We start from the raw sequence: 24,005 nt of genomic DNA on the forward strand, positions 1-24,005 counted from the left end.
AGTCACCCCTTCTCACCAGAAGAAATGGACACAAGAGAGCTTGTTTAGGAAAGGAGAATAAAGCAGGGCCATCACAAGAACAGGAGGAAAAGGCAGAACAAAAGGGAACCACTCAGTCCCTGTCCCTGAGAGAGCTTTGGGATATGCAAAAATATTTCAGCCATCACCCAGGTGAGTAGGTGATCAGCTGGTGTTCCCCAGCATCCAACCTGACTGCTTGGATGCTGGGGAACAGGGCTGGGAGCCTGGAATTAGAGAGTAGGGAAACCAAGCAGCTGGGATCGCCTTGTAAGGAAGGGGGCATTGACAAGGTGATTGGGAAAGGGCCTCAGCCTTTGGGAGATGACTCCTGTGAAGTGTGAAGGAAAGACATCCCTTCAAGGAAGATGTTCTGTGTCACCCAGGGCCACCACAGAGGTATCCAGTACCTTTGCTGTGACCCAGACAGTGTGCAGTCACTCACAGACCCAGAAGAATTCCAGTGCATGTGACCCTTGGGTAGAAACTTGTCCGAGCATGCCATTTTCATATGCTGGGTTTGCAGGAGTGTGTGGATCCTGTGGCCTGGCACGTCCAGCCCACAGGAGTGGAAGGCTCTAGTGCACAGGGTACCCCAGTGCCATCCAGCTCTGCAGGGACAGAACCTATTTCTGTTTCTGGAGAGAGAGGGGGAACCCAACAGCTGACTAAACTGGAGGCTGAAGTGAGCCTGACCAGGAATGTGTGGCAGAAGCATCCTCTGTGTCTGGCCCGAAGGTTCTGTGCATCCCTGGCACAGACTGCTGTAGGAGAGGATATTTAAAGGACCCAAAAGGTGGGTGTTCAGTACCACTGCCTTGGAGGTGGAGGAAGTTAAGCAGCTGCCTGCCTTGCCTGTTCTCTCAGAGGACACTTCTTTTGGGCTTGCTGAAGGTCAGAGAACAGGTGCTGGTCACTACCATGGCGTTGCACCAGCAGCAGCATTGCACCAACCAAGACTCCATGATTCCCATTCACAAGCTGATTTATCAACTGGAGAATCAAGCAGTGATCAGCAGGACCGTATGGCCAGTGTGAAAGTATAATGGAGAACCACAGTGAATTGTGGTGGCCTGAATGAAGTCACACTGTGGCTGAGTGCTGCCGTACTGGATATGCCGGAACTCCGATATGAGCTGCAGTTAAAAACTGCCAAGTGGTTTGCCTCAGCTGGCATTGCTAATGTGTTTCAATAGCTTTGACAGGCCACAATTTACTTCCGCTTAAAGGAATGTCCAGCAGACCCAGAATCCAGCGCCCCAGGGGTAGAAACACAGTGCTGCCAATTCTATGCACTGATCCAGACTGCATTGGAACAGGGTGAAGCTCTGGAACACCTGCAATACATTGATAATATCATCATGTGGGCCCATACAGCAGCTGAAGTTTTTCAGAAAGGGAAGAAAATAGTCCAAATTATTCCAAAAGCTGATTTTACAATAAAACATCGTAAGGTCAAAGGACCTGCATGGGCTATGGAGTTTTTAGGAATGAAATGGCAAGATGGATGTCGTCAGATGCCAATGGATGTGATCCACAAAACAAAAGCATTATCTCCACCAACTAGTAAGAAACAAACACAAGGTTTTTTAGGTGTTGTGGGTTTTTGGAGATCCACATATTCCAGATTGCAGTCTAATAGTAAGCCCTCTCTATCAAATGACGTGGAAGAAGAATGATTTCAAATTTAAACAAATTAAAAGGAACATAGTTCATGCAGCAGCCCCCAGGCCAGTCTGTGCAGGGCAGGCAAGATGTAAAAATATGCTCTATACTGCAGCCAGAGCAAATGGCTGTACTTGCAGTGTCTGGGAGAAAGCACCAGGAGAGACTCCAGGCCATCTCCAGCCCTCTGTTAGGGAACTGGAGAGACAGAGTATCTGAGGCCTCCTATACTGCTGCTGAAAGAGATACTGGAGTCTAATCAAGGAGCTGCTTTGGAAGAGATTGTTGCTGAAGCACAGCTCCTCCAGTTCCCCAGTGCAGCGCTGGATGTTCAAAAGGAGCGTCTTCTCTCTACATCATGCAGCTGGTGCTACATGAAATAAGTGGGTTGCTGTGACCATATAATGAGCTCAAATAGGAAATCCCAGTTGCCCAAGAATCTTGGAAATGGTCATGGACTGTCTAAAGACAAAGATTTCAGAATGTCACCAGAGGAGGAGATAACATGTGCTGAGGGGACCCCATTATACAATAAACTACCAGAAAATGAGATGCAATATACCTAGTTTATCAGTGGGTCCTGCTGTATCATAGGAAAGCATCAGATGGAAGAGCACCATGCCCAGTACATTAACTTGTGGGAGTTGGGTGGAAAAGGCTGATCACTGCTCAGGGACAGGCAATTTATTTTATTTCAGTTTTGCAACTGTTCTTATTCCACAAGTTTTACCTTTTTCTGATTTTTCTCATCTGTCCCATAGAGTTTTTGGGGAGGGAGAAGTGAGTGAGCAACTGTGTGGTACTTAGTTGCAATCTGGGATTAAAGCATGACACTTCTGCATTCTAATGTATACAATTCTGAGATTAGGGTTTGTGGATTTTTTGATTCTGCTTATATTTCAAGGGCAAAAGTATTGGAATGGAAAACAGTGGCCAGAAGTATTTTTTCCCACATAAGCTTAGAATGTAATAGGTGTTATAAGAATTCTATATGTTTTGATGTGGAGGAAATTGGTGCTTAGCTTTTCAACAGGGCTGTTGTGTAGGTGGTTGATCAGACTTACTGTGTCTGTGAAACATGGCATTTATCACAACTTTTGCTTCAGTAAGTTTTAAGAGTAATATTAATTATAATCAAGATGTCTTTTTTATTTTAGGAGGCTGAATATGGTGGGCATGATCAGATTGATTTATATGATGATGTAATTTCTCCATCTGCAAATAATGGAGATGCTCCAGAGGATCGCGATTACATGGATTCTCTTCCGCCATCTGTTGGGGATGATGTAGGTAAAGGAGCTGCACCAAATGTTGTCTATACATATACTGGAAAGAGAATTGCCTTGTACATTGGAAATCTCACTTGGGTAAGTGTCTTGCTGCTGTTTAGTTGTAGACAGGAATTTTAATTATGGACGTAACTACTTGTGACATTTTTTGCTTTAAAATGTTTTATATGAAATATTATGTGTATCAAAACCCAGTTTTTGTTGTCGGTTTGGTTTTCTTCAATTTTCATTTGTGGTTGTGGGTTCATTTTTCCTTTTACCTGAAATTCAGAGAGCCTGTTGTGATGTCTGAAAAATCAAGAAAGTCTTCAGTAAATATAAACTTAAGAGTTTCTGTCATGGTTTAAGTGTTATGAAAGAATATTTGTGCTACTATGTTCTTAAGGTTTTGAGAGAACCAAATGAAAGAAGAGAGCAAGTTTAAACTGTTAAATACTTCATGCCTGTAAACTCTTCAAGGTTACTAAACAAGCCAAGTTTTTTAGTAAACACTTGCTGAAGGTTTTAGTTTAAAAGGAGATTGCTCTGGGATTTTCTTGAAATTACTTTTCACATTTTTCCAGGGCCTTTTCCATCGGCAATGACTCTTTCAGCATAACTGTTTTCAGGTATTTGTCTTGAGGCTTATTTCTCTGTCCAAGAAGAACAGGTTTATGATAACTCACTGAACTGTAGTTGCCCTTAGGAAAATTACTTTTATTAGAATGAAAGTATTTTAAAATCAATTGCAGTAAAGCAAACAGTGCAAGAGCTGGTCAGTGCTGAATTAAGTTGAGCTTTTATCTGGTTACATGAAATCAAGTTCTTCAGGGCCCACATATGCAAAATTCTATTTTAAAAGATAAATTTAAAATTTTAATTTTTTTTCATTCCTGATAATTTCTTACTGTAGGTATTTTTTTCATTAGTTATTACAGTACTTCAGGAGCTAATAGGTAAGTAAAGGACCTTACTGTTGACTTAAGTTGTCCCATTTTGAAGTACATGAATGGAATCAGTAAAATGTGCGTGAATTGGCCAAACTAATTGTTGAATTGTAAAATGAAAATGACTGCTCCGAAAATCAGAATATATTGACAGCCTGAATAAAATATTCCTCTGGATCAACTTCACACACACACACACTCAAAAATCCATGGAAAATTTAGTTGCCCTTTGCCTGATGTTTTAGATAAGCTCTCATAGTTGAATATTAAAAATATTTTTCAGTGGACAACAGATGAAGACTTAACTGAAGCAGTTCATTCACTGGGGGTAAATGACATTTTGGAGATAAAATTTTTTGAAAATCGTGCTAATGGCCAGTCTAAAGGGTAAGAACTTGTTTTTTTCTGTATGTGAACTGAAGTTTAAGAGATGAAGGAGTTCTCAATTTTCATAATTGTCAGTCTTTTAACTGCTCATCTTAGCTTATTGATTCAGAAATGATTTGGCATATAATTTCATACTAATGACTTAAGTTTCAGGTATAAATTTTTTGATGGTACTGTGTATCTCATTATTTTGGGAGTTGAAGCTTGTTGGTGATCTTCATATGAGACTATTTCTAGATTTTTAGTTGGTGTGGTGGTGATGTTTATTTTTCTTCAGTGTAAATGCTGTTCCCCCGACCTTCATTATTAAATCTTTCTTTATGTCTTTATTTTCTGTTTAAAGTAAGTGCTTGATCCCATTTTTCACTGACAACCTAAATTTCACTGATGAATGTGACTGTCTCTCTTTGGCAGCAATGAGCACGGTGTATGAGTGTATGCTTAATAACTTCATCATATGAATTCATTATGTAGTCTGTTGATACTCGGCCAAGAAGCTGCCTTTGTTGGGATAAACTTTGATGCATCCTGTACTTGCTGTTTTGTTTCCTTCTTTTATGAACTAGGATATGTTATTTTATCTGTTCTGAAAACTGGACTAAGACCTGTGAGATGTTGTTAGGTGTCTAGTTGTCAAGTATTCCTTTGCTTACTGTGTGTAATCTTCATGAGATGTCAGGATGTCACAAAATGAACAAATTGTGGTGTAACTGTTTTTGTTTCCTTTCAGGTTTGCCCTTGTGGGTGTGGGATCAGAAGCATCCTCCAAAAAGCTGATGGATTTGTTGCCTAAAAGAGAATTGCATGGGCAGAATCCTGTTGTAACTCCATGTAATAAACAGTTTCTGAGTCAATTTGAAATGCAGTCAAGGAAAAGTAAGCTTTTCTTAAGTGCTGTCTTGGAAAAGCAGAAAAAGTAGAATGGCAGGTTTTTAGCTCAGCATCTTGTAATTGCTACACAGTTTAAAATAGCCATAAAATACTTAAGAGTCCAGGTGAATGAACTTCTATCTTTGTTTAAAGAAATCCCTTCATACACTGAAGAGCTGCTGCATTCTGAAAGAAGGTTGCAGCTTCGTGCATCTCTTGTCTTAACAGATGTGGATGCTTTCTCAATTTCCTGTGGATGTAATTTAAAAAAAAAAGCACAAGAGCATTTAGAAATTTAACATTTGTAGACAAACTGGACTAAATTCTAATGTGTGGACAGTGTGTTTATGATAAAATGGGGAAGAGAGGTTCTGTGTTGTACTTTAGCACTATGTCCTGTGTTTCTCAGTGTGTTGTTGGGCTTCATGGAAGGAAGGACTGGCAGTCTCTCCAGATTCTCTTTAGCATGAGGCATGTGTTTTAGCAAAGAATGTTTTCCTTCCTGAATGCATTTGGTTTGGTTATGGGGAGCAAGTTGGTGCTCATAAGGTCACGCTTTAGCACTGCATAAAACTTTAGGTCAAGACTTCAACCTATTTTGATCTATGTAGTGACACTTTTGCTTTGCCATTGCAGCCACACAGTCTGGTCAGATGTCTGGGGAAGGTAAAGCTGGTCCCCCAGGAGGAAGCTCACGAGCAGCATTTCCACCTAGTAACAGAGGTCGGGGCCGTTTTCCAGGTGCCATTCCAGGTGGAGACAGATTCCCTGGACCGGCAGGGCCAGGAGGGCCACCACCGCCTTTCCCAGGTAAAATGATCCATATACAGAGTTCCAGTCTTACATATATTTCAATGTGGCATGCTTATTTGGGAAATGATTAAGATCAAGGCAATTCAGTAATGAGCCATAATCAGTGTTCACAGCTAGATTGTAGGACTTCACTGTTCGTTTGTTGATATTCAACAGGAAGTTGGACCTAGTAAATTTGGTAGCAAGGCAAGAGCTTGTTTAGATACATTATTTATACTATGTCAATATACATATTTAAGTATGAAAAAATTAAAATAGATTATGTTAGCAAGCAGATTTAGCTTTAGTGTAGTGTAGCTGAGATTTTCTGATTTGCTATATGTGCTGAGAATTGCATGTGTTGAGGAGTGTAAAGTAACTAATTTTCTTATTGTAGTACAAGTTTGTATGTGATCAGAAATTCAGCTTTGACTCATGCCCACTGACTGATCAGTTAGTAGGTACTTAAAACACCAGAAATTTGAAGAGGAGATACCTAACTAAACACTTCATGTTTAATTAGGTATCTGATATAGAAGAAATATGTTGAACAGTTAGGTTTGCACTGCAGTAAAGTTCTTTTTTCAGCTGACATATTTTTTAGTAAATGTCCTTCAGTAATAGATTGTCTACCAACAGTCCAAGGGATATAGTGAAATTGAAAAAAACAGTTGAGAATCTAAAGGGATGTTTGGATATTACATTTACATTACTTTATCCAATACAGCTTCTCCCATATTTTTAATATATATTTTATTTTAAGCCCCATATGAACAACTAGCTGCAGTAAGATGTAATGTTTTCTAGCTTTTGTAATCTTCTTGTGGGTTCTGGAAACAACAACAGGTGATTAAGTGGTTTGAGGAAAGAAGTTGTCAGTGTTCAAGATAATATTGTTCCTTTTAGATATCTCTAGATATCTAGTATCAATAGATACAGATTAAGTTAAAAATTTTCTAAGCTACTGGACCCAAAGCAGGAACATACATGTCTTGTACATGTTGCACAGTGTTCGGGGGGGAGGGTTGGTTTCTTTTTTGTCATCGGTTTTTTGGAATAAAAAAACTGAAGAATTTTAAAGAATTTTATTTCTTTGTATTTATTCACTCAATTTTGTTTGTTGTTTTTTGTTTGTTTGTTTTAATTTTAGCTGGACAAACTCCCCCACGTCCACCTTTAGGTCCTCCTGGCCCACCAGGCCCACCAGGCCCTCCACCACCTGGTCAGGTCCTCCCACCTCCATTAGCTGGACCTCCTAATCGTGGTGATCGTCCACCACCACCAGTTCTGTTTCCAGGACAGCCTTTTGGTCAGCCTCCACTTGGGCCACTTCCTCCAGGCCCTCCACCGCCAGTTCCAGGCTATGGGCCACCACCAGGTCCCCCACCACCTCAGCAGGGTCCACCTCCACCTCCGGGTCCATTTCCCCCTCGTCCACCTGGCCCTCTTGGGCCACCCCTGACTCTTGCTCCTCCTCCACATCTCCCTGGGCCACCGCCAGGTGCTCCACCACCGGCACCACATGTGAATCCAGCTTTCTTCCCCCCACCTGCCAATAGTGGCATACCCACTTCAGACAGCCGTGGCCCGCCTCCGACAGATCCGTATGGCCGACCTCCACCGTATGACAGAGGTGACTATGGGCCACCTGGAAGGTGAGTTCTTTTTGTCTAATATGTTTGGGTAGCAGGTTTAACTCCTCTTATTGGAAGCATTTGATTTTTTTTCCCTTTTAATGCAAGTGTTAGGAATAATTAGAAGTAGGGCCAGAAAGGATCCCACCGATCTTGTAGTTTGCCCCTTTTAACTTCTCCAAGGGATTAAATCTGAGAAACATATTTGCAGCAGGAGGAAAGTCCTAAAATGCAACACCAGTGATCTCACTTCCCTTTTCAGCTCTGAACTGTTTGTCTTCGCTGTATTTGGCAGTGTCATCATTCCATGTGTTCTACATGTAAACTTATATATCATTTCTTATGCAGCAGCTTCTGGTTGTGCTTCTGTCTTAACTTGAAATTCTGACTTTTACCTGTATCGTGGTGCTTTGCAGGCTGCCTTTTAAGAATGCTCTGGAGTTTTCTTTTTTGAATATGTGCATATGTTGAGGTCATACCATTTTCATCTTACAACAATGTTGCTTGTCCCTTTTTTCTTCAGGATTTAATTAAAATTTAGAGTTTGTCTTAAAAGCTGGGTGTGAATTTACTGCAAGACTTTCACCTTCCTTTCCTATCAAGATGTTTCTGCTCATTTGGTGCAATCTTGCTGTGTTTGTAGCAGTTGCTTTTCCTGTGGTTAATCCTACCTGTGACAGAGTTCTTAAGTCCCTGACTTGACTTGTCAAGTTTTTCACATCTTGTTTGAAACATCTTTTTCATCTGTGATTTCAAGCATCTCTGTCTTGCTGCTGTTTCTTGATTTTCACCATACTAGTATTTTTCAAGAATTTTGGCATAAATTGTAAGAGACTATTTTACATAGTTAGATTTGAATTTTCAGTAGTAATTTTACTGGTAGCATGAGACACACTTTTCTGGCTTAAAATGTTTCCTGCAAAGATACTGTGCTTTGATCTGTTTTTACCACAAAGTTTAAAAACCCCCAAGCATTTGTGTACATGTGATGTTCATACAAAAAAACCTATAGAAATTCAAGCATTTGGCTTAATTGCCTGAAATATAAGACTATAAGGTGTTGGGTGTTTTTGATGGACTAAATCAAGGTTGTCTGGAGTTTATAGAATGTCTGGGGAGGGAAGGAGTGGGAATAGGACAGTATAACTTACTGTCCAGTATTTTCATTAATAATGTTGAAGCTATCATCCATAACTATTTAAATTGTCATTAATTATATATCATAGGCGTTTCACTGGAAATAACATGTCCATAAGAGAAAAATTACATATTCCATTCTATGGGAGGCACACGAAAAATAATACTCAAAACTCAGGGAGGTATGAATTTTTAGACATTTCCTCTTATGCTAAACTGGCTATAGGATCTTGTTCCACTTCTTGCAATTAAGAGGATAGCATTGCTTATTATTCTGCATTTTCTTTCTACCAGAAGAACTAACACTGTTCTAGAAATATCAAGCAGTGGGCCAGTTTGACAGTCTCAGCATTTATCTCTTAACACATTTCTCCAAATTTTCTATGTGACACAGAGACTGGCTAATAGGACACTGCAAAACTTTTGGGAAAATTTAGGTTTACTTCTGTTACTTTGCAAACCCTGTATAGGTAGCTGATAATTGAAGTGTAATGAGTACAAGGATTCTGCTTTATTGCTTCCTCCTTACTGTGACTAGTAGGGAGATTAAATTGGAGTACCTTGAACTTGACCAGAAATTAAAAAAGAAAAAAATTGCTGTAAAATGCTGACATATCATTCAGAAAATTGAGTGTTTTAAAGATGATAACTATATTTGTTTTTCAAAAGCTACAGCATTCTGGTCTTAGTTAAGATCTGGGAAACAGGATCATATAGTTCTGATTCCAGTACTGTTATGAAAGTTTTCTCTAATTTTGCTCAAAGCTGCATTGCCTATGTACATGTATTTCCACATCCATTCAGTTGGGAATATCTATTTACATACCTTCAAGGATTTTACAAAAATTGTAAATATTTGTCAAGCACAATATTAAGTGCTGCTGAATGTTTGAAATAGATGGGATGAACAAAAAAAAAGTCTATTTATACAGCAATGTCTTAATTGTTTCTTTGGGGTTTTTTGTTTGGTTGGTTTGTTGGGGATTTTTTGGGGTTTTTTTTAAGCTTTCAGGATTTTGTATTGTAACGATGGTCCTTAACAAAAACCAAAACCAAACCCAGATCCTGCTTTCTTTTCTGTTTGTCACTGCTTAAAGTTGCAAACTTGGATTGTTGAAATTGCAATGATAGCTTCTGAAGTTCTCCTTAACCTTTTAAATACTAGTTTTATTGCTTGCAGAGAAATGGATGCTGCGAGGACACCTCTAAGTGAAGCAGAATTTGAAGAAATCATGAATAGAAATAGGGCAATCTCAAGCAGTGCCATTTCAAGAGCTGTATCAGATGCCAGCGCTGGTTAGTAAAACTCAATTAATGTGTTTGTTATTCTGCCCAACTGAAAAGAATTTATAGGGTTTTTTTAAAATTAGGAATCTGAAAGGCCTGAAGCTGCGTTTTCCTGATAGAATGCTGAATTTAGGTACAACTTATGACTGATTTTGTACTGTTCTTCAGTTAGTTTCTAAGAAAACTTTCTGAGTACTGATCTGGACAGTATTTTAATATTTGGTGCTACAGTAAATTGTCTAGATAGCTGTTTAAGAGAAGATACTCAAAATGGTAATATTGTTACAGATAAAAATCTGTGGTTTAATTTGCATTATTTTCTGATCCTGATCTTACATAATTTTCAGGGGACTATGGAAGTGCTATAGAGACCTTGGTAACTGCGATTTCCTTAATCAAACAGTCCAAAGTATCTGCAGATGATCGCTGCAAAGTACTCATTAGCTCTCTTCAGGACTGCCTTCATGGAATTGAGTCCAAGTCTTATGGTTCTGGATCCAGGTAAAACTTTCCTCTTCCATCTGCTCTTACTTAAAAAAGAGAAGGTGTGGTGCACGAATAGTTTACAGAGAAGAAACTAAGGCTTGTAAGAAGTCAGTGATTTGCTGAGTTGCACAGGAGATATGTGAAGGAACCAAATAAGGCTTTCCTGAACCTAGGAAAGCTGCCTTTTAATTAACCCTCATTTCAAAATTGATCTGACTAGCTTCAGTTTAACTCTTAGTTTTATTTAGTGGTTTTGGCCTGTATTTTCCATATGCAGATTAGCAGCCATGTTGTAGTGATCGTTTGATATGTGATGTATTTCTCCCAGCTGATTTCAGTCATCCTCCATTCTGAGTATGTACTTTTCCTTGTTACATTAGAAAAGGGGAGCCCCTTACTACTTGTAACTGAGTTCTTAGCCACCACTGTTTGTACCAGGCATCTTTAATGTTATATACAAAAACATACCTGCATCACAACGAACACGTCTTTCCCTCATACCTATTTTTGATCAAATTCATACTCATAAGCAGGGTACAAAACCGCATGGGGATGGCAAGTATTTTGAAGATAAAGTTAATGAAGTAATTTCTTTTAGAAGACGTGAGCGATCCAGAGAGAGGGACCACAGTAGGTCACGAGAAAAAAGTAGGCGGCACAAATCACGTAGTAGAGACCGTCACGATGACTATTACCGGGAAAGAAGCCGTGAGAGAGAGAGGCACCGCGATCGTGACAGAGATCGGGACAGAGAACGAGACAGAGAGAGAGAATATCGTCACCGCTAAAGAAGGTGAGCATTTCTTTTGTCTTCTTGAATTTTACCAACTGACTAAAAGTAACCGCTCTAGGTTTGAGATTATTTATACCATTCATGTCTGTATTTAAATGATCCTGCAGTATGTACTGAATCACTTTCTTCTTGCAGCACCTGACAGGAACATAGGTAAGTAATAACAGGTAATTAACTCGTCTTGGGAGGGAGCAAGTATTTCTGCAATTATCTTCTACATTCTGCATGCCACTTCTCTTATTTTGGCTGATAATAGCATTCCCAGTTTTTATGAAATGTGATTGAACCACTTCTTAAAAAGGCAGTAAGTCACGCTGTTCTCTTTGTAGTCTTGAAATATTATATGAATTTTACAGTTTTATTTCTTAATTGTATTTTAAAATACTAATTTTGTGTTTTAAATTATACTTCTGTAAAGACTGTAGCATTTAGCCCTTCATAGATTGTGTGTGGATTATTTCAATGTCCATACAGTTATTGTCCTTGCACACAGGTATGGTGGTGATTTTGTGGGTTTTGTTGTTTTGTTTTGTGTTGCTTTTGTTTAATTTTTTTCCTGGTGAGTTTTAGTCAAATCCAGGAAATATAACCAGATTTTGCTCTTTTATGAAATGTGACCTGTCAGTATCTTCTGCCTTCTAGCTAAATTGAAGAATTAACCTTCAGTAAAATTTATTATCAGTTGCTGCCCACCACCCTAATTTTTCAGTCCGTCCCTCTTCCGGTAGTAATTTTCTGAAGACTAGTAGACAAATATGTAACACTAGAATTTATTCTTTTCTGGTTGTTCACAAACTAACATGCTCTTTTATTTCATGTATCTGAAGTCTTGTATGCATCAAATGTCTAGACAGCTAGAGTAGCACCCTAAACAATGATTTTTTTCAATGCACTACTTTAAAACACATAGAAGTGTTGACATTATATGATGTACTGTTTTTAGGGTTGATTCCTAATTCCCATGATTCCTTATATTTGACAATTGAAAAAAACCAACCCTACCTAGTAGTTACTCTCTAGTGGTCTTTTCTTTTCTTGAAAGAACTTCACTACATCTACACTGAAATTGAAGCTTGCAGACGTGCCTGTCTGCCCAGCTTCCATTTCTTACATTTAGCTTCAGATTTAGTTTCCAGATTTGCATTTGTTTTTTATTCATGGGAGTTCATTTATAGATGTTGCAGAGCAAAACTTATAAAAGTCAAATAAAATGTAGTATAATCCTAAGTGAAAATACAGTTCTGTATGTGTTAAATGTTAGTTTTTCAGTCAGGCTTTTTGTGTCATTGCCACTCCTCTGGGACAGAACAAATTATGATAGTAAATGCTCTAGTGTGTTGAGAATTAAGTGGGATGTTGTCTCAGGTTCATATACCAGCAGGGGGCACAAAAAGAAATAACAGTTCTAGAGAAGGGGAGTCAAAGGCTTAAATAGGAAGGTGAAACATGGCAGCTGAAATAAAGTTGGCAGGATATTTCTGTTACTTTTTGCCATTAAAAATGGATTGGTATAAATATTTCTGGAATTTAGTAAAAGTATCAACTCTGGTTCTTAATTGTAAAATGAGAGAATGTAAAAATACAGATATAACAAAAGTAAATGTAATTTCTTTTGTTGAACTGGGTTTTTACCTTCTATAATAGCTGCATATTTTTAATATTTGCAAATAGTTGTTACTAATAGAGGTAACCATTGAGCTGAGTAATGGATACATTTCTAAAGTGTTTTCCTTCTGGTGGAGTTGAGCAAACCATACTAAAAATGGTTAATAGCCTGGAATGAAAGATAATTTTTTTTAACCCTTGGCATAGTTTACTAATGTAGCTTTGATTTTTGTGTATTGTGTTGTGCACATAAATACATATTTACTGTGCCAAGTACAGATTTCCTACTCTCTTACCCCAGGAATATATGTCAAACAGCATTAGGTTGCATTTTATAATTTCTGAAGCACAGTTTGCACTCAGGCTGTGATTTCATCTCAGTTCAGGTGGGTTTTATATTTGCAAGATCCTTCAGCTTTGTTGTGTGCTGGGATTTCCCTTTTCTTTCAAAAGGCGGACTTGGTAAGATTCCCTTGTGCAAAGAAAATAGGTCCTAAGAACTTGATTTAAATGGCAAATTTAGTATACTACATGTAAATTAAAGCATTTGGTATTTTTTTAAGTTAAGTTGTAAACAGTTTGTCTTGTTGCTGTCTTAATGAAGAAGAGCTTTATTGTAGTTTTGTTTTTATATATTTATGCAGACACACACATATAAAAGAAATACAGTTATCTCCTGGTTTGTATGTTTCATTTTCACTAAGATGTATGTTCCCATACATTTTTTGTTTCATTTTTTACATTGAATAATATTCATAAACTGATTTAACACCCAGTCATTTAATAAATATCAACAGCGCTGAAACAAGTTATTCCCCATATTACTGTGTTTTGCCAGAAAACATGAAGTTGCCTCTGTGCCTGCACCCTATGAATGGCACCTTTATTTCTCCTTATTGTGTACCTATAGTCATGACTGTGATACTGTACTGGCATTTTTCCAAAGTGTTACACGTCTAGTTCAGAAGGATTCGAAGGGTCCATTGTGAAAACTTTTGTGAACAGTGAAATTCTGTTTGTTCTGTATTACATTTATAGAGATGGATTAAATTGGAATAACTTAGAAAATATGTTTATAACAGCAAAACTAAAAAGTTTAGTTGTACCATATCAGGTATTTACACTTCTGTTTGTACACTTCATGATTTAAAATCAAATTGTTGCAAGATTTTTGTGCCTTCACTTGAATAAGACTTCATGTACATTGACAACCCATTCTCCTGAATTACTATAAACTGAATGCTTCCTTGGAACATCTTGCCTTTGCTCATAGAAAGCAAACATAAATATAAGAGATATTATTTTTGTAAATAATAAAAGATAACAATGGATTTAAGACAAGTGTTTAACCTGTATAAATCAAAAAAACTGAAAACCCAATAGAATGATATTTAGAAGAATAAATGTGTACAAACAGAATAGTAATGTAACTTCATCAGCATGAGTCCTGACTTGTTAGGCAGAATTTTTTTTAAACTGAGAATCAATAATGTATTTCTAGCTGATACATTGTCCCAATCTTAATCTGTCTGAATTTCTATAACTGCTGAATGTTAAGTTTTTCATTTTATGTTTTTGTTACTGGGTTGATTGATTATTTCATTTAAACTGGATTTGGATTGAATTGCAAAGACCAAACCACAACATTGTAACAGTTGATATGTATGTAGACTTTGTACTCCACATTTCACGTTTATTCTCTGATTTTTTTGCTCTCAAACCACTGTAAGCAAAATAATTTGAAGTTTGAGGCTCATATGCTTCTTCAAAAAGTGCTCTCAGATCACTCTGAAATTACTCTAAGCTTTAGAGTGATTCGATAAGTAACATGGTTGGAATTTTTTGTGTCAGTAGAAGGGGAAATGGTACTGATGGCTTACATTAGTATTCATTATATTTTTGCTTCTCTAAGTTGGAATGGTCCTGTAACTGTGCTAATAACCACTTAAACATCAAGTGAAGTATGAAATTAACCTTTTAAGGAAACTTGGAATGAGTTGACAAATGCTTGCTTTTAATAAGCTATTTTAATAATAAGCTTCTAGTTAATATTAAGTGACTCATGTGGTAACATTGTTCAAGACCTGCGTACATATACCTGTCTAGAATTACATCAGGTCTTAGTCTTAAGCTATTATTAATACTGTTTACCTAATCTTTTTTTTTTAACTGTGTTTTATGTGGGGCTAGTACTATTCTTCTGTATTTAGCATTCACCAGAGAAATAATGCTTTGTGCATCTGATTCAGTATTTGCAATCCAGCATAGCATGAATAGAGGCAAGCAGTGCCACTGGTTTATGTACTTCTTAAAATCTGTTTTAACCATTTCTCTGGTGCTTTGCAGAAGCATAGAGTTTGTCTGTTAATGTTCAGTCATGAATCTGATTTTCTTGAGGGTGAAACAAGGATTTAAAAAATGAACAGAATATCTTATGCTACTTATTTTCAAATGAATAACTTTTATTACTTTTTCCCATATATATGTTGCTGTAATTTTGCTGACTTCTGAGGTGTCTGTAGACACACTTATATTTTTTTCGTTCCTCATATCCTGGGCTTCTTTATTTGTGAATTCATTAGTTTTGACAAATTTGATCTGTGTGAAAAGTTCCCTAAGAAACTTTTAGGCATATGAAATACAGAAGTGAAAATGTTGGTTTGAATCAATGTTCTTCAAAGAATGAAAAAAAATCACTTTTTTACTTTTGCTCATTGTGGTTTGAGAACTAAGATTTCTTTTTACCAAAAAAAATTTTAAAAAAAGGAGACACAGAAAAGATCTTAATTTTTGTTTACCTGTGGCAGCTTGATCTATCTTTTGTTGCTCCCTCATATATGAATGTGAAATATACTTGCCAATAATTAATATCTTTTTAACTTGTAAACTAAAGATTGAATTTTCTGAACGCACCTCTCTGTTCATCGGTTAGTTTTGATGAATAGACAGGCTGGGATAATAGAAGAAAGATACCTGACAAATTAAGCTAGTTTAGGAGGATTTTCCCCTATGTAAAATTATTTATATACAGTCATGAAATTGTTGTTGTGACTAAGACTGAACAAAGACAGGTAAGTACGCTCATGATAGGAGGGGGGAACAGGCAGCAAATGTGAGAAGATGCTAGTGCTGATAAAATAGTCTGTACATGTACAATGAACAGAACAGAACCATGTTGAGTATCTGTGCTTACATGCTGAAAGACAAATAGAAAGTCAAGCTTGAAATTCCTTCTTTCTCACTATGTTACAGCTAAAGCATCAGAATATTTGGGGTATTTTGTGATGTTATGGAATGTAGGTTAAATGAAAAAGAAAGTTGGCTTTTAAGCTAATATTTTCTGTGGGATTTTTGGTTTGTATATTTCTTTTTCTTCATGTATAGAATAAAATAAAGGAGAATTACATGAAGTAATTTATAGGAGCGTCTAGGATATAATAACAAATGTATCTTGTACATTTTACTGAAATGTGAACGTGTGAGATTGAAATTCAATCTCTGAAAATAAACTACTATAATAAAACTTGATGGGTATATGTATATACAGCTTTAAAATTGCTGTAGAATTTTCAAAATTTTAAAGGCTGTTTAAAGCTTTTATGTGAATATTTGGATAATTGGGATTAAAGGGAAAAATTAGAGCTCCTATTGCAAGATGCTTTCGATATATATATATATAAAAGAAATCTACTGGGGTTTTGTTGTATGAATGTGTTTTTGTGGGTAAAAAAGTGCTCAAGTTGCATCTTGCATAAATATAGAAATGTTTGATCACTCAAGTTCTGGGATTTAATTTGTGAAATGTTCTGGCATAAACCCCTAACTTTTAAACCACAAGATTTCTTTTCAACATCTAAGTCTGAAATTTGGATAGAGTTGGTAAATTTTGGTAGAAATGCTGAGAAACTGATTGCCGTCTGGTGTTAAATTGTACAAATCTAACACGTGCTTTGGACAGATAGCTTATGTATGAGCTTGAGGCAGATGGAAAGATGCCAAGAAACACTGACTAGAGATTTAATTTTTTAAGAAGTTTTTTGTTTCTTCAATATTCTACTTGCTTGTAGAATACTGAAAAAGGCTGAGCACACAGGTATAATCCATACAGATTTATTTCTTTTCGGAGCCACAAGGGTTTCCAGTTTTGCGAAGATATAGAGGCAGAATACTTGGAACTGAAATGTACACTACTTTGGATTTTAGTTGGTCATGTTTTTAAAAATGAAGGCTCAGTGTGGTGCTGACTATCGTAAGAGCCCTATACCAAAAAGCATTAATCCTAAATTCACTTTATTGTGCATTCTTTAGAGTTCCTGTAGATTCATAAGTACTTTTACAGATATAGCAAATTATTCTCAGGAAGTGAAGCTTTCTTAGGGTAGTATTAAAATCATATATAGGCCACTTTGGATCTGCTAACTGTTGCCATAGACCATAATCAAGATCCATAATTCTGGCTGCAGCAATTGTATGATGAGAGCAGCAAATTCTGATGTGCAGTCTCATAGCTGTCAAGTACTGACTGTCTCCACTAGAAAACAGATTCTCTCCTGTCTGTTTGTGCTAACTTAGCTCACATCTCTGAACATGTTTTTCTTGTGGAGGTAGCACCTTGTCACTTTGCTACTAATTAATTTCAGAAGTACATAACTCCCATGGAAACACTGGTCTTTGGGGAACGAACTTCCCCAAAAGTAGTTGTTGATGCATTCAGGACCTGGAAACACAATCTGTGAAAAAGAGAAGACATTTCACTTATTGATTTGGATTAGTTTTATAGTGTATAGGATATACTTGGTTATACTTTGGAATTTTTTGAAGTTATTGTTAACAGTCATTTTGAGGAAATGAAGAAAAATTGCGTACTTAGTTTTCCCAGCTTTGAAAGTATTGTACTAATAGAAGAATATTTGACAGCTGTGTACTGTTGCACGTTCATGAAATTGCTTCTCTAAATGCCTTGGTTTTCAAATGAATAATTTAATGTGTTGGGTTTTTAAAAGAACTTGATTGAAACTATTTTGAAATTATTGACTGTTGAAATTGTGAATTATTAATGAAATTAAGATAGCTAATTGTTTTGTAATGGAATTCAACTGAAATCCAGTGTATGAAATTATACTATCCTAAGTATTTTGTGAACTCTTATAGTAATTAACTTGGAATTGTGTGGTTCCCTGATTTGCCAAAATAGATGAGAGCAGGAAGTAGGGCTTGGGGTTTTTTCAGGGGCAAGTAGGTGAGGAAACCTGCAAATTGTATTAATTAAGAAGTGGGTTCTTGTGCATAACTGCAAGTGTGTATTTTCAGATGTGAACCCCATCCAGCTTGCCACTGGTCTTTTGAAGTACTGGTGTCAGATTCTGTGTGCTTTTAAATGTTACTGAGCTGTGAGCCATCCACTTCATTATATAATCAATGAATTACTTAAATGTCAAACTATCTTAAAACTTATGTAAGTGGGCAGGTAAAAATGTAAAAATCTAATTGTGGTAAAATTACTTTAAATTCTTGTTCAGTTACTCTTGCAGAATGCATACTTTAGGAAGTGTTCTATATGAATTTGGCAGGCAGTCACAGAAGCAGTAGTTATTTCTTTCTTTATCATCAATACTTTAACTGTGAAGTTTATATTCCTTCAACTTCGTTGTACAACAACATTAATCTTATTTTTAATTACTGTATTAGAAAACAACTTCAAATGAGTAGCTACTGCTTCTGGGTGTTTTATGTTAGTTAACATCACGGTGAAGTAGATGCACGAGTTGTGTATGTATAGATAAGCCAACAATTTTCTGTGTGTTTTGGGGACTAGCAAAATCTACATCACAAATTTTGACACATTACAGCTGAAGGAAGAGGAACAGCGTGCAAGACAAGATACATTCTTCAAGGAAAGATGCTTGTCCAGCAGTTTGCTTCATGTGATTGAACTGAGCCTGTAAGGATTCATGGATAATATGAACAGGAATAGATCTGAATAAAGCAAATCTGCATACATGGTAACCAGTAGCTCTTTTACTTTTTTATGTTGCTTAACTGTTTTATTTGAGGGAAACCTGTGTGATTTAAACCTTATAGCTTTTGCAACTTTATTACTGGTTATATACATTTGGCAATTATAATGTGCAAGCAATTGAAAAAAGTCAAGTAAATGCTTGTTTTTATAGTAGTTTGTTCATGTTAAACTGTTCATATAATGTCTGTACACAGCACCACTGATTACAGTAGATGTAGTGTTGTAATAAACTGTTTAATGGGGCTGATGTGTAAAGCTGTTCAAGTTATTTGATGTTTACACCTCAGGGAAAGTCATGTGTTCAGCAATATTTAAAGATAATGTTACAATGAAAACATTGATGCTGTCTTCAGAAACATCGCAATAGTTCTTGCCTATGCCTCAACCTAATCTTGGATTCAGCGAGTTAAACATACTAATGTTGCGCTCTCCCACTCAATTTTGATACAAAAATAGGTGGTTACGTAAAACCTTTAATTCTGTTTTGCTTTTTAGCAGTGTTTACCTAGGTGGCTTGTGATTTTGCTAACTGACTTATAAAACTGTAAAAACTGCAGCTCTCTGTGGTCAGTTGTTCTGAGGAGAGATAGTCCCAGGTCTGTGATTTTTAGCACACTGAAAATTTTCTCTCTCATACAGCCTTGATCCTGATTGACACTGCAGTTAATATAAACTTAAACTGTTCAGATGAACTTAAACTGCCCATAATGAGGGGTAGAAAGGTTAGGTTTAAAACACCCAAAATCCTGCAGTTGTTTACAGTTTTATAGTAATAGTGCTTGTGTGTGTTCCCTGTCCACCCCCAAGGCCGTAGCAGTCTGTACATAGTTGTATATTAGAAACGTGCCAGAGGAAACAAGATGTTAGCATTTTTATGACTTCATGGGTTTGGTATTTTCTTAATACTTTGGGGTTTATTCACACGTGCATATAAAAGAGAAGGTACATTTGTATGTCCTTGTTCACCAGTGGGCAATATTTAAAATGTCTTAGCAAAAAATGGCACTGATTAAATTTGTCAGATGAGGTTTTGTAAATTTACCTAAAAACAAATTAATGGAGCACTCAGTGAAAGTAGGCGTCAAATTAGAGAATTTGTTTTAAATTTCATTGTGTCAAATACAAGCAAATAGAAATTTCATAAAAGCTGCAAAAGCTTCATTTCCTCAGCCTTGCACAAAGGCTTCCTTTTAGTCCATTGTAAAGTGTTATGTAACAGACACACTCTTGGAGTTGTCACTCGCTCAAATAGCTGCACTTAATGTTTTAAGTTAAGTTTCAAGACCTCAGATGGCTTTAAGAGGCAACTCTTAGAAGCCTCTTGAATTCTTTTTTACCAATTTTGAAGATTTTACAGCTGACTTAAAATGTTACCCTGTTCAGGAAAGCATTTAAATCTGTTTGGTTTTCCAGAGCATAAAAAGCATGTGCTTACAATTCATAGATTTCAAAAAATGTAAACATATGCTTTAAGTGTTGTATTTGCATACATGAGTGATTTTTATGCTTTACTGAGTTGGGACCAGTAGCTTGTGCAACTGCAAAAGTTTTGCATAAGCCTGAAACGCTCTAATATTTTTGGCACCTACTATTCAACCAGGTTTCCTGCAGCCAGGTTGATGCTGTTGGACTTGGCTACAGCTTCAGACTCGCCCCTTTTTCTTTTTTTCTTAAATTGTGTACCTCAGTTCCTCACGCATGGGATCACTGGTGTTTATTGAACTATTTGCTTCTGAGAAGGTATTTCACGTGTTTGTTTAATCCTGTTTGAAAATGAAAACTGCCTTTAAAAATTTTGTAAAACTGAAAGTTGTATCAAGCAAGTCATGAATCACTTCTTGCTTTTTTTTGTGAATAGGTATTGGTTACAAACAGTACTGTTGTAACTTCGTTTTCTTTACTTAAAAACATTGTTTACTACTGTGTGTAATAAGTTTAAGGAAGAAATTACCTGCCTGTAGCAGTTAAATGGGGAATAGCTAATACTGGAAAAGGAGCAGGTAAGTAATGTTCCATTGCGTAAATATATGAAATTTTAAAATAAAAAAAAGTAACATTACAAGCATTTTATGTAGGAACTGATATTTTAGTCCACATTGAAATAGATTTGAGACTGTTGCTCTTTTTACAAAGATTGTCATTTCTCACTCACATATTTCCATTGCTGGCAATGGAAATAGCAGGGAGAGAATAGTAGGGGGTAAATAATGTAAGTTAAACAGAATGACCATTGTGACCTGAGAGATGAGATCCCTGTATGAAGCCCGTTATTTCTGCCTGTTCTCCAGATTCTTAGTTTTAACCGCTAAATGTACTGTGTTGCAATTTAGGTAATACTCTCTTGTTGTTGTGAGCTTCCTTTGTTAGATTTTCTTTTATAAAACAAAAAAATGTACAGAAAAAATCCAAAGACCCTGATAAACACCAAAAAGGAATATGCCTAATGTACATCATGTGTAACTGGATCTGTAGTAGAATTTTTACCGAGTCTTGGTTTACTAAAGGTTCCTGCAATTTCCTGTACGCATGGAGGAAATAGCAGTTTGGAAACTTGCTGACTGGTGGTAATGCCATGATGGCTACTGCTGTTTAATATTCATTCAGTTGTATTTCATTTCCTTTTGCTGATGAAAGGATGAAATAATCTGTCAGGAAATACTTAATTTTTTTCAAATATTGAGTTTATAAATAACATTGAAAATATTATCTTAAGGCTATGTCCTTTACCTTGAAAGACAAAACTAACAAGTAGAGACTTAGGGGTGGTGGTGCTTTACCAACAGAACTTCTTTTGGTGGTTTATTTTTTAGAAGTAGAGGGTGGTTTTTTTAAAGTACAATTTTTACAGGATTATACATTTTGACAGGTCAAAGTACTTAAGAAGAAGAACATAGCATTTTGGAAACTGTACAGTCTTTTTTTCCCCCTCATTCCTTTTTTGCTTTCTGTGCCAATATTTTTTGTTCTGATGACATTTTGGAAAATGTTTGTCAGAACTTTGGTTTTTTATTTACAGTGTGGCTTATAAGCTTGGATAGCTGTTGTTTTTTGTGTTAAACAAGATATTTTTATTCAATTTAGGCATTAGCTTTTTTTCTTTATGGACTGAGTACTTTCTGGTTTTGTTCCTTTGAAATTGGTGAGGCTTAGTTTTTCTAACCGTATTTTTTTACCTGATTGTTTAGTCGCATACCCAAACCCTTGTAAATGTTTTTTTTCCTAGTTGTATGTGGATAATTGGAGATTTAAATGTTGTATATACTTGTCATCTGTGTTTCTAGTAAAATACATGGCATTCTTTGTAGAAATACTTAATTCCTGATTTTCTTTCCTTATCCACTTGCTCTTTGTGTACAGGTCAAACAGACATTGCTCCCATTTTTATTTATAGAATTTTATACATAGCCTGTTAAAATTGTATTTGGTTCTTGTGTGAACTGAGATACAGCCTTAAATTTCCTAATACAATGCTCGTTAAGATACTGTCTGTCATGTAGATTTAAATATAAAACATGCATGTGTAGGACTGGTACTCTTCACAGATCTGAGACACTAAATTGCTTCTGCATTGAAATATAAACCCTTCAAGATTTTAGAGAAGGAAAGTGCAGGTCAGTGTCCATATAAAAAGACAAATTAATTTGATTTTTTTTCCAAAATAAGAATTGTAACATAGAAAAGAAGCAATGTGGATTCAGTTGAGATTCAAATTATTTTCGTAATTGACTGCACAGGTATTGACCATAATGGTTGCAGCATGCTGATGAATCATGATGTTTATGCAGAAATACTGTCTCTTGCAATTATGATGCCTTGCAATTAATACTTCAGACTAGCTTGGGGTGGATGGGGGTGTTGAGTTGGGTTTTTTTTTGGTTTTGTACTTGTTTTGCCTTCCTCCCCTTTCTTCCCCATACCTATTAAGGTCTGACATCCCAAGTATTTTTACATTTCCATTTAGCTATAGAGGATAAATTTACTAAGGAGCAGTTTGCGGTATAGAAGCTCATCAGTTTGATGTTCTTGTGGGATTTGTTTTCCCCTGTGTTGGACAAAAAACAATAAAGCTCCTTATTCCATTTATATATGATACGTTTGTTAATTCATGAACCCTTTCTGTAGCCCCAGCAATTGCAGTGGGTTCTGGGATGATGCATATGCCTGTGCTTAAATCTTCAAAATACACTAATTTTACAGAAGTCTCTTGAAAATAGTAAACATACCTTTGATCCTGATGGAATGGAGCATTTAAGTTGTAAAAATTCCTATCTATTCATACCATGTAATGTGATTTTTACATGATTTCAGAAATAACACTTTAGAGTATATTCAATAGATTTCAGCCTCACCCTCTTGTACACAGTATTTTGTAATAGAAAATATTTTAAACTGTGCATATTATTATCACATTATGAAACAGACATTCCTTTGATCTTCAGACGTAAGAAAATGAGGAATGTGTGTGCTTTTATAAATATAAGTGGTTGCAAATTCATATTCCTTACTACTGCAGTTGTCCTTTTTTAAAATAATAAAGAAAGGAAAAAAAAAAAAAGCCAAGTGTTTTGAAGGTGAAATACATTCCTATTTGGTAAACTGTAACATTTTTATGATGATTACCAGCACTGCTGACTTTCTAAACAAAAGGCTGTATTGTCTTCCTGTACCATTCCATTTCCTGGTTCCTGCTTTGCACAAGGATATAGGAGTAAATAGTCAAGAAATGGTTTGAAATAACAGGAGGGGGGTTGTCCAAGTTGGAATACAGAATTGCAATGCAAAATGTAAGGAAATGGATGCCTGTCAGAATGCCTGACTCCAAAGGATTTTATATATATAGTAAACAGTTCCCTGATGCTGGCAGGCCAAAGAGTCTGTTGAATACTGCAGTTTTTGGAGACCTCTATATCTCCACAAGGTAAGATGGTATCCTAGCAAATGTGGATTTCAATATGTTTTCAGCAGAGGTACTTAAATAATCTGTAAATTTAGGAATAATTTCATTTTTTTAGATGTTATACTTGAAATATTGCACAACTTTTAGCTTTCATAGGTTTCTTTTTTTCAGCCTTTAGGAGACTGTTAAGCAATTTGCTG

General features: G+C 36.2%; 1 protein-coding gene across 5 annotated transcripts in view; it reads left to right on the plus strand.

Annotated features, from left to right (window-relative positions):
• The window catches only part of CPSF6 (cleavage and polyadenylation specific factor 6), a gene marked incomplete at its 3' end in the record, with an annotated part of 31,797 nt that extends 7,792 nt beyond the window's left edge, over nucleotides 1–24,005 (plus strand). The window contains exons 2-11 of one of the 5 annotated variants that reach the window (XM_084206685.1): nucleotides 2,841–3,050; nucleotides 4,182–4,285; nucleotides 5,016–5,161; nucleotides 5,792–5,965; nucleotides 7,098–7,602; nucleotides 8,808–8,900; nucleotides 9,899–10,014; nucleotides 10,353–10,506; nucleotides 11,090–11,284; nucleotides 18,739–24,005. In XM_084206685.1, coding sequence (XP_084062811.1) covers nucleotides 2,841–3,050; nucleotides 4,182–4,285; nucleotides 5,016–5,161; nucleotides 5,792–5,965; nucleotides 7,098–7,602; nucleotides 8,808–8,900; nucleotides 9,899–10,014; nucleotides 10,353–10,506; nucleotides 11,090–11,279 — 1,692 coding nt within the window. Of the gene's footprint in view, nucleotides 1–2,840; nucleotides 3,051–4,181; nucleotides 4,286–5,015; nucleotides 5,162–5,791; nucleotides 5,966–7,097; nucleotides 7,603–8,807; nucleotides 8,901–9,898; nucleotides 10,015–10,352; nucleotides 10,511–11,089; nucleotides 11,285–18,738 lie in introns of those variants that run through there. The other 4 variants (XM_084206686.1, XM_084206687.1, XM_084206688.1 and 1 more) reach the window with 4 other exon arrangements.

Source organism: Fringilla coelebs (genome assembly GCF_963513975.1).
Source record: "Fringilla coelebs genome assembly, chromosome: 5".
NCBI lineage: Eukaryota > Metazoa > Chordata > Aves > Passeriformes > Fringillidae > Fringilla > Fringilla coelebs.